Raw genomic sequence first — 11507 nt, 5'->3', positions numbered from 1 at the left:
TTTCATGTATATCACTCTCGCTTGCAGTTATTGTTATAAGTTTTTGCTTGGCCCTTTTTTTAAATTCTCATACTTATTTTTTAGAAATGTAATAGTTCTAAGGGGCTCTCCGAGAACACTGTTAAATTCCTGACAAGGCCTCTGCTTTAATTGCATTACTGTTCAGATGTTTTCTTACATTCTATGCTTTCCTTGTATTTCTTTACTAAATTAATAAGAACATTTTCTTCTCTCACGGAGAAATTGCTTGCCCTAATTTTTTTTCCATGTCAGATAAGCAGACCCAAACGGGTTGGCAAGCAGCAAGGCGGCACAAAACACTTTTAAACAAACAACACTTCGGAATTCACGGTATTTTTTGTGTTCAAAAAATACTTATAATCGGCAACAGACAAAAAACAAAGTTTAATGAATAGGAAACTTCTTTTTTTATGTGGCCATTGCAGACTTTAAATACAACCTAGTTTAACTAAACTTGTACTGGAACAACAGACGAACCTCTGAACTACGTTCAACGTAGAACTGCAGTTTAGTAGAACTTAAGTTGAACCGTGCCTTAGCCTTTTATGTATAACCTACTATTAGTTTTATATTGGACCAAGTAGTTGGACAATAAAACAATAAATTTGAATAATGAGTAAAATTTTCTCCTCCCACACTACCTCCTGCAAAACCAATTCTTAAATTATCCATTACCAAAAATTCATCCCCAGTACACTGTGTAGTTGTTAATGATAATTTAATATTAAAATGTATGCATATCCTGATATAGTTTCAGGCTATATTCTAAAGCCGTACCAGTCTATAGATAATGAAGGAGGTTCATTTATCAGTCGCATTAAAGAGAATGAAAATATACGGGCAGGTGTGGGTTGTAGTGGTATGGTTGATGTGAACAAACGCGGCAAATTGTATATTTTATGTTTAGTTGTACCAAGTGCGCTCCGAGGTTCGCAGGAGGTGTCCGCCGGTCACTTATTCGCAGGAAATTCCCGTTTCAAACAGCGGCAACGGCGTCTTTCCAAATTCATCTTTTTAAAATCGTGTAAATATTAGTAGCTGGTCGCTGGCAAATGCCATTAGAGTTTTTTTTTTCGCGTCGGAGCAAATCCTGTTTTGGCTCGTACGCGTTTTGATTGCTTTTGCCATTTTATTTAAAATTGATGGTGTCTCGAGTCGCGGCAACGAGAATTCTTATAATCAATTGGCGCAATGTTGAAAATGCCCCTGTTTGGCCGCGATCGGAAAAAGAAGGAGGAAAAATTGATTATTGAAGAAAAATATACCCTGAGGGATGTCCTGGGAACGTAAGTTTTCGTGTTTTTTTATTTATTTGCATGACTTAAAATATTGATTTTTTTTTATAAACTTTTGCTTAATTGCGACCGGCTGATTTAATAACCACTTCTTACATGAAAATTTTTAACCATGTAAGTTATACTTTATGATTATCGTTACATTTTATGGGGCTATTTTATTTTATGTATGGTAAATAGGCCATAATTTACTTATAAATTATTCATTTTATTATGGCAGTTTCCATCCAGTTAATCACAATTATTTTCTTCCTTTATATAACAATTTTAATTACATAGATTTATGCAGGGTCTTCGAATATTGTTATTTTTGTAACAATATTTCCCAAAATGCATTTTTGGGTTCGCCCTGTATTTCATGATTATTATGGGGAAACCCCAACCCAACTATTCGCCCATGCGCCTTTAAAAGATTCAGACATCCCTATTTATTTTATTTCGGGATACTCTGTATATCCAGCAATATAAAACATATTTTTTAACGTAAAAATTACAGTTCCAACTAATGTAAAAATTAATGAATAAGGGGTCTTCCAATAAATTGCCCAATAACAAACTGGGGTATGTAAAATTTTCATAATTCAATAAGTTTTAAAAATCTCCTATCAAGAGTTGTTTGATAGTCACCGATGTATAAAAATGAGGTCATTTATGTCATATTGATTTGATATTAAAAAATAAATGAGATAATTATGTTATTCAAGTATTCCAGGTTTTAAAGAAATATTTTTGCTAATATTCTCCAGGCACAATGTTTATACTTCATTAAGTATATCACATAAATGCCATAATAATTGTTAATATACTCTCTAATACGAGTATGGTGGTGCAACGGAGATGAATATACATACTTCAATAAATATGAGAAACACGTTCCTAAAATATTGTCTGTCACTTTCTTAGCATATGAAAATATGAATAATGGGCTGTGTTGCTTAATAAATGGGAAATGTATGGTTTCAGAAATGTGCCCGTAATTAACCATTAATTCTTCATGAAAATTTTTTGCCATTTTGACTATAGAAGAACTTATTGGATTTATTTGTATGTTAGAGTGTAACATTCAAAATCATGAAATCCTAAATGTTCCTAGAATAATCTCTAATTTGAATATCAATCAGGATATATGATAGCAGTGATCACTTCCCAATTATAATAAGTCGTTTAAATTGGAATTCTACAAATGTAAATAAAAAAGTCGACAACTTAAAATTATAAAAAATCATATAAATGACAAACATTGTGCAGGCCAAATATGTTGCAAGAAGTTTGATATATAGTATAACAAAGCCCCTGTACCTTTGTGGTCGAAAGAATGCAAAGATGCCATTTTATAAAGGGAAACAGCTCTTAATAAATTTAATCACTCTCTATCTACTGATAACCTTACATCTTCTAAAAGAGCAAAAGCAAAAAGAGTCACAAAAAGATCCTCCTGGAATCAATTTTCGTTAGACAGTCGTTGATATAAACTCATCAACAACAAGTAAAGAATCTTGTTCAAAAGTCAACAGGCTGAAAGACAAATCCAATATTGAAGGTTTTGTTTATAATACATAATAATGATTGGCTAGGAGAATATTTCCAGAATACCTATATTAGCATCACATAACTATGACTCAAAATTGTTAGCGATAAAGTAAAACGCTGAAAAAACAGAAACAAACTTTATTATTGACGGTGAATTTTCCTATAATTTACCCATAACCTTATAGAACTAGAATTTGCAATAAAGATTTTGGTTCCAGTGATTGCAAATCTCCCTAGTGAAGTACTACATAAATTATTGAAGTATTATAATTATATCTGGTTTACAAATTCCTTTCATAATCCATGGAGACATTGAATTCTAAGTCCAATTGGACAATCCGCAAAACCAGATACTAACATAGAAAAACTACCCACTTCTAACCCTTACAAACCATCTAAGTAAAATTTTGGACAGAATGATAAATTTTCGATTGATGTGGTGAGAAAAAATAATCTTATTGACCCTAATCAATTTGGATTTTGCAACGGAAAGTCCACAATTTACCATCTAATGGGATTTACTCTAGATTTACGTGAAAATTTTACATTGCTACTTTCCTTGATTGAACTCGTGCATTTGATGGAAATGAAAGAATTTTTTTTCTTATTTTTTATATTGGGGAAGTCATTTGGACGATAGATAAATTCATCCCTTGGAATGTATGTTTTTTTAATACTTTTACTCGCATCATAGAAAGTTATATTTTCATATGCCATTAGCTGTTTAATATTTTTTTGTCGAGTATATTCTGGGCATTTTTTATTTGTTGATTTATGATTGTCTTTACAATATAAACATTGTGTATTGCAGGTAGAATGTTCTTCTTCACTATTTTCTTTCGCACAATTAAAGAATCTTTCTTTACCCTTGCAGTTATTGCGGGTATGTCGAAAACGCAGACATCGAAAACATTGAGTAACTGGTGAAATATAAATGGAAATTGGTCTTTCTAGTCGATAAGAGGTTATTGATTTGGGTAAAATCACACCCTTAAACATAAAGTTAAAGTGTATGAATATTTTATAGCGTTTGTCTAATAGAGTTTTATTACTATTTACCTTATGCGTAAGAATAGCAAATAGCTTCTCTTCAAGTTTTTTACTAGAAAATCGTATTCCACAAGAATCTGTACTTAGCCCAAGCTTTTTTATAGTAGCTATAAACAGTAACTTCATCATATAACCAATTAAGTCAACGAAAGTTGCAAAAAAGTATAAATATTTTTCGTTTTGATAGAATCTTCCTATGTTATCTATTGTAACTTGATTTTCAAATTAGCGAGGTTTAGTTTTTTTGTTTTATTTGAGTTTTATAACCAATTTTTCAAAATAATTAATTTTTTTATTTAAAATCAAATTAATTTTATTTGTTTTTTTATGTTTCTTTTGAGTTCGGAGAAGGATCGATCATGGAGATCGAAACGTCGACAAAATATATAATTGATCGTCTAAAGTAGTTTTTTTGACCTATATTCAACAAAAGCAAACTTATCAACTATGAGGTAATGAGAAATAATTCACATAAATTATATCACATCTTGGGCACATAAAAACGGATTCACTTTCTCACCAAATAAATCTAATGTAATGATTTTTTGTAAAAAAAACTGCCCTAAGACAAATACTATTGAAATACAAAATTTCGAGATTCCTAATGTATACCAAACAAATTCTTAGGATTAATTGTAGATTAACCTTACAAGTTTACATGTCTGCAAGGCAATCACATATAAATACAATAAATCCAATACAACAATTCTATGCCTTAGAATGTATACTGCAACTTTCCCAACTAGTCCAATTACCAGCTTAAACTGTATAGCATCCCTCTCGACGACTATAGTGGCAACAACAATAAATACCCGAAGATTCATACACTCGAAGCAACCAATTTGTTCCACCAAATAAAATACTTTTGAAATCACTTAAATTGTATAATATAAAACTCCTTCAAGTAAGCCATTATACCAAATATATAACTTCGGAAATTACATGTGGACATAAATTTAAGTAAATTTAATAAAGAATTCACACATATAAAATTTTAAGAAATGAATTTTATACCCTTAAATAGCAGTATACGTACGCAAAACTACATCCTATTGAAGAAACAGTATAAAAATACCATCTTCCAGTAAGTTCTTATTTGCTTCAAACCTTCTCGGCTCATTTACATACTCTTAGAAAGTATAGTTGTGAAAATTCAGCATTCATAAGAATTCAAAATAACAGAATCAAGTGCAATTGAGATGGTGAAAATATTAGTTTGATCAGGATCTCCAATCACATAGATATAGACATATTGAGATAATCCAAATACAACCATCGCCTTACTTAGACGTATAGGCATAAAGACGTAAAGGATTTTCCAACTTTTCTAAGCATTCACGCCATTAAAAATTAGCATCTTATTCTGAAACACCCTGTTTGGTAAATTCTAACTTAATGGTTAACTACAATTTTTTTACTATACTAAATAGACCTCAACATTGATTATTTTTAAACTATTTTTAGCACAAAATTAATCATGCCCATAGATATATATGATGGGGCTTCCCGAAAATGCGTTAAGAATAATTAATAAACGGCGGTTTGTTTTTATTCAAAATAAATATTTATCTTCCCTGTGTATATTATGCATATAGACCCACTTTATCAAATTTTAAAAAAATACATTTTACAGCACATTATATTACGGTAATTAATAGGCTGTTTTGGATTAAATTCTGTTTTCCGTTAAGCTGTATGATTAATTATTAAATTACGCTCTCTTGGAATAAGGGTTTTTTTTTGACAAACAATTATCCCCTTTGTAATAATGGTTGTTCTTATTACAGGGGTGCCTTTTCGACAGTAAGGATCGCTGAAAGCAAAACACATCCAGGTGAAATGGTTGCTGTAAAAATAATCGACAAGAAAGCGCTCAAGGATAAAGAAGACTCGCTGGAAAATGAAATAAAAGTTTTACGCAGGTACCAAGAAAATTTCATGCATGTTACGACAATAAATGTTATTTCTTGTCTGTTTACCACGTCACTACCAACGAAGTTTAACGATAACAGAATTTAAAAGTAGGACAGAAACGATTCATTTAATAACAGTTAATAATTGATAAATAGTTTACGTAAAGGCTATTATCATGTAATTATATTATTTTAATTAAAATTTAATATAGTTAGACGAATTTGCTTTCATGATCAGTGGTGACGTTCTGTTTTTGTACACTATTGCTAGAAAAATTAAACAAACAGAAATCCTTATCTTTCAAATTTCTTAGATTAAAAAAAAATATGTAAATTCTTCAATATTAACTTATTACGTATTACAAAAACAATAAGTAGATTTGCTAAATATAACTTGGCCTACATTTCGATGTGCAGAAGTTACCTATTTTAAGAAATCGTTATTTGCATAAGAAAATGTTGGAAAACTTGGAATTCTAGAGTGCTTGTACTCAAATAGGGGAAAACTATAATTAGGTTGAATATAGCACTGTTGTAATTAGAGTTGCTTAAGGGAGATGGTGGTACATACAAATTTAACTTTTTTAGAAAGAAATCTTGGCTACCGGTTGTTCTAATTTTGACCATTGAAACATCACATTCTTGTACATCACAATGTTGGTGACTTGGAAAAGGGGTTGAACCTAAACAAGGAAAAAATATAAATACATAATGAAAATTTTAAAAAAAATGTATACAGGCTGGATCAAGTTTAAGGGTGATCATTGGCCGACCCTTTAATCATCCCAAATATTTCCAGAGAAATTCGAATAAATCTTAAATTTCAAGAAACCTTTTTGTACAAAACTTTATACTATTACTGAGATTTCTTAGTCAAGAGTAAGTTTTTTTTATTATCACCTCATTTACAACATGCAATAATTGGAAAAAAATTATGTGAAAACTTTAATGGAAATAATAAAAATAATTAATAGCACAGGGCAATAAGTAAATTTTATATTAGCGATGTCACTTTATAGCGCCTTAACTGTACACGTTAACCTACTTAACCCCGGTCTAAACAATTTTAATGTTTATGTTTATTACGAATTAATTACTATATATCTTAGATACAAAATGTTTAATTATCTTTCCCATTATTATTGCAAAACGTTCCATATAAAGAGTGTTTTCAATTAAAAAAATGCTTTCGCAAATACGTGTTTACTTTCGTTGGAACATACGTAATCACATATAAATAACGATATTTAAATTGATTTCTGGTTAAAGTGGAGGAACATTAAGAAATTGCTACGGTTTTTTTTTTTCACTTCAAGGAGGTCCGCGCAATTTAGGGTATAACGGTATATCAAAAAGAAAGGATGTTCTCAGATATACCATATGCTTGATCTTATGAAATATATCATCCAGCCGCCATCAGTAAATAAGTCTAAATGTTTCACGCTTACTTTCGGCGTTAAACGTATGTAATTATCTTATTAAAAATAATTTGTTCACTTACAACATTCTGCCTTTTCAAAGTTTTTGCATTCATTATATACATTTACAGATAATTATCATGAAAAGCTATTTTCAAGTCGCGTTAATTGCTCCAAAAAAATGCTCGACTATTATAAGTTTAGTATAGAAGCCTCCTAATTAGCCAAAAGTGTTAAGTGTCAATTTCAAGCAAAACTGCTGTAAAGAGAGTGAAATGTAATTAACAGAATTAATAATATGCATGCATCCAGATTATGGAAGGATCAACAGAAACTGGGAGGAACTGCGTGAATTCCGTGAAAATTTTATTTCAAACGATAGATTATATTTTTCTTCGGTATGTGCATTGCATAATAAAATATTCAAAAAGAAAATTACTCCAATTCCATTGGCCGATTTATATATGGCTCGTTCATGATGACTCGGCAATGATTTAACTTGTGAAACAATTATTATAGGCGCTTTCTTTTTACTATATCAAACATGTTATGTAAAAAAAAGTATTTTATTATTTAGTTCTGCTCGATTAACTGAAAATCCAGTTGACAGGTTTATCTTAGAAAGTTGAACGATAAGGAAACGATTTCCTTTTCCCATTGCGAATTAAAGTGATAAGTGAACTCCGTTCAAATTGAAAATTTATATAGCGAGTGGATATTATTAACTGCCGCTTAAACCTATTTATTGGACATCTGAAGGATTTAATGGTGTTGAATTATTCATTGTCTAAATATTTAGCCGTTGATAGTTTAAATATTAATGTTAAACTCATTTTAGTTGGTCGCAATTAAACAGTAATTTTTTTTATACGGTATAGGAGGATGTACCGTTTTATCAGCATCATAGTAAATGATTAGATTGGGTATAACACAGGGAAAAACTAAAAGTTTTCTATAAAACCTTGGGTGCCATTAGTTATAATATAACTGAACCGGAATAGCTTAAATCCGTAAAACTTTTCATTGATTACTGCGGTTGTTATAGGAAATGAGTTGGTTTCTGCTGATGAATTGTATCGGATCGACCAGGAATTGTTTAGAGGCTTAATGGGATTTAGTTTAATTGGAAATTTTAGACCCTTCATCCCTGGATCTGTCGCAATAGCTGATTCAGCGGTCATTTTCAAAATTGGGCTATCAATTGGAAACCAGATTGCACGGAAAATAGACATATGGGTAAAATAGCGGGGAAAAAAATAGATATCATCAAATTCTGATATTATGTTGCATGTTTTACATAGTTAAGTATTTGGTGTCTTGTCAGTTGTTTTTTAAAGCCATAAATCAGTAAAGTTTACTACGTACTACGCGTCACTATGCGGCTGGAATAATAATTATATAATTGAGAAAATAAAACCATATAAAATAAGAATTATTTACTACTATTAAATCATAGCTGGAACTTCCAAGGTATGATTTGAAATTTTTTAAAACGTGAGGTGGGTAGAATAAGCAATTACCATTCACCTCTCTTTCTCATGTAGGGCGAAAACAGATCTACAACATTAAATAACGTTAAAACGAAAATATTCGATTTTGTTTAAATTTCTTAACGGTATTTTTTAAAGCATAAAATTACGTAAGTAACATAATTTAACCAACCCTGTAACGTTCTTGTGACATCCCCTAAATCTTTGGATCATTACCCTAATAAACTGTCTTGTTGGCGCATATAAAATTTTTTTATGTATTAGCTTGAGAGCTGAAAATTAATCAATAAAAAGTATAAATTACTGGTTCTCTTCAACTGGACTGTTGACTAGGATTTTGTAGGCAACTTTTTAGATTTAATAAAGTCCTTACATTATCTATTTTTCTTTCATAAACTGAATACACTTCTTCGCGTTTTCCAAGCTTTATGGGTCGTTTTTTCTAGGCATTTAAAAAATCCCCTAGATATTAAAAGTAATTTTAGTTTTAGGCATTTAGAGACAGCTTTTTCTTTTGTTTTACGTATTTTAATATTTTTCACGAACTGAAAATGTTTTTTTATATCTTTTAGGTATTTGAAGTAAGTTTAAATTTTATTCCAGGCATTAGACATAATTTTTAAGTCTATCTTCTAAGGTGAAAAAAATCGCTTCTATAATAGTAGAAATTTTTAAGGATTTATTTTTAAAGGTCTTGGATAATTTTTATGTAGCTACTACATAGGGTGGTATTAAAGACATAATAGTATTTAAGTGTGCAATTCTTGGACCTATTTTAAGAAAGAAATACGTTGTCCTAAACGTGTTAATTTTTGAGATAAGAGTAAAATATTTTTAAAAAATATGATGTTGTAGACATCTTTTTGAAATTTAGTACATTTCTTCTATGCATCAAAATGCATTTTCCGAAATACATAAAATTTGATTTTCATTGCACGGAATATTTGTAGGGCAAATTAAATTACTACGCCATCGCTATCTCGTAAAAAAAAAATATTTTTAAAATCCCCAAAATATTTTGAGCAAATTTTACTTTTCTTTCACGGTTTTCAATATGAAAATAAAAATCATTCTACTTCAGAACCAGTGAGCCATACTCAGAGTCCAATTTTAATTTACAAAGAAATAATTAAGTTTGCCATTAAAACTACTTCTATAATAATAGTCAGTATATTACAAAGACATTTATTTCTATTTCAGACTTAAACATCCAAATATTGTCCAACTTCTAGAAACCTATGAGGATAAATCCAGATTTTTTCTTGTAATGGAATTGTACGTAGAACATCTACCTTTATAAACTTGGCTATAATATTATTTTATTTCAGGGTAACAGGGGGTGAATTATTTGACAGAATAGTAGAAAAAGGATCTTACACCGAAAAAGATGCGTCAAATCTCCTCTGTCAAATATTACAAGCCGTTGATTATATGCATGAACAAGGCGTAGTTCATAGAGACTTAAAAGTGAGTATTTTAGGGTCAATTTTCCCATAAAACAAATTTGTTTGCGGTGTTTTTCATTTCGACCAGGAGGTTAACAAAATATTTGAAAAAGCTGTTTATGTTTGTCCACGTTTCGGAATTTAAAAGTGGATATTTTTATTTCTTTCAGCCGGAAAATTTGTTGTATTACAGTCAGGATGAAGACTCGAAAATAATGATTAGCGATTTTGGACTCTCGAAAATGGAAGATTCCGGCATTATGGCCAGCACATGTGGTACACCTGGATATGTAGGTAAATAAAATGGGATATTAAGAGTCTTATTTAAATTCGTTTTAAAGGAATTTTTCATGAATTTAATACTATGTAATGTGGGTGTTTTTAGTATTTTTATACTTTTTTAGCTCCAGAAGTCCTAGCACAAAAACCCTATGGTAAAGCAGTAGATGTATGGTCAATCGGGGTGATTTCATATATACTTTTATGTGGATACCCTCCCTTTTATGATGAAAATGATGCAAATTTATTTGCCCAAATCTTAAAAGGTTTTTAAACACTTTTTAATATACATATTATTGAAAAAGTAATAGCGAATTTTTTTAGGCGAATATGAATTCCACTCTCCTTATTGGGATGATATAAGTGAGTCTGCTATGAATTTTATCACTGGGCTGATGACGGTCAATGTTGAAAAAAGATTCACTTGTAAACAAGCATTATCCCATCCATGGTAAAAATATTAATATACATTAATAACTAGTAGATTTCTATCATATTGCCCTTAAAAGGTCTTAAATCGTCAAGTCAGGAATATATACTTTTTATAGGCTATTAGATCTTATAATTGACAGAATTGCCTCTAACTCAGAAAGTATTTGAGGTACAATAAACGTTGTTCTATGAAACAATTAAACAAGAAATGCTCTTTCGTTATTTTAACAAGTATCAAAAAAAGTTTCCCAACCAAAACTGTCTAACTACCCAAATCTTTACCCTCAAATCTATCTTTGGGAACTCTTCTATATTAAGATAAAAAGTCTTATCTAATCTCAAATATGTGAAATTGGTTAAACTAGTGCAATAAGTCGTTAAAAAAAGTTTTCAAAATTCCGGCAATTTCAGTGCATGTTTTGTATTTAAACTGAGACAGCTCAAGGATAAATTATTTACGCTTGACTGGATTGAATAGAGCCATAACCATCTTAATTTCCCATTTAATTGATGGGAACATTTAACACGTATGGTTCAAAAAGGTCATAATTGTCACGTCGTTTTAATTGTTTACTCTTTGAGCGTTTTATTTATGAAATAATGATTTTCAAGACTACATAAACTCAAGAAAAAC

The 11507-nt window shown here is 30.2% G+C and overlaps 1 protein-coding gene across 1 annotated transcript in view; it reads left to right on the top strand.

Moving 5' to 3' along the window:
• Positions 1 to 916: 916 nt before the first annotated feature.
• The window catches only part of LOC126748632 (calcium/calmodulin-dependent protein kinase type 1-like), a 42586-nt gene continuing 31995 nt past the window's right edge, over positions 917 to 11507 (top strand). The window contains exons 1-7 of the mRNA XM_050457988.1: positions 917 to 1307; positions 5684 to 5818; positions 9918 to 9992; positions 10046 to 10184; positions 10333 to 10456; positions 10567 to 10707; positions 10766 to 10892. Coding sequence (XP_050313945.1) covers positions 1213 to 1307; positions 5684 to 5818; positions 9918 to 9992; positions 10046 to 10184; positions 10333 to 10456; positions 10567 to 10707; positions 10766 to 10892 — 836 coding nt within the window. The 5' untranslated portion in view covers positions 917 to 1212. The remainder of the gene's footprint in view (positions 1308 to 5683; positions 5819 to 9917; positions 9993 to 10045; positions 10185 to 10332; positions 10457 to 10566; positions 10708 to 10765; positions 10893 to 11507) is intronic.

Source organism: Anthonomus grandis, chromosome 22 (assembly GCF_022605725.1).
Source record: "Anthonomus grandis grandis chromosome 22, icAntGran1.3, whole genome shotgun sequence".
NCBI lineage: Eukaryota > Metazoa > Arthropoda > Insecta > Coleoptera > Curculionidae > Anthonomus > Anthonomus grandis.
This window is presented reverse-complemented; position numbering and strand designations above follow the sequence as displayed.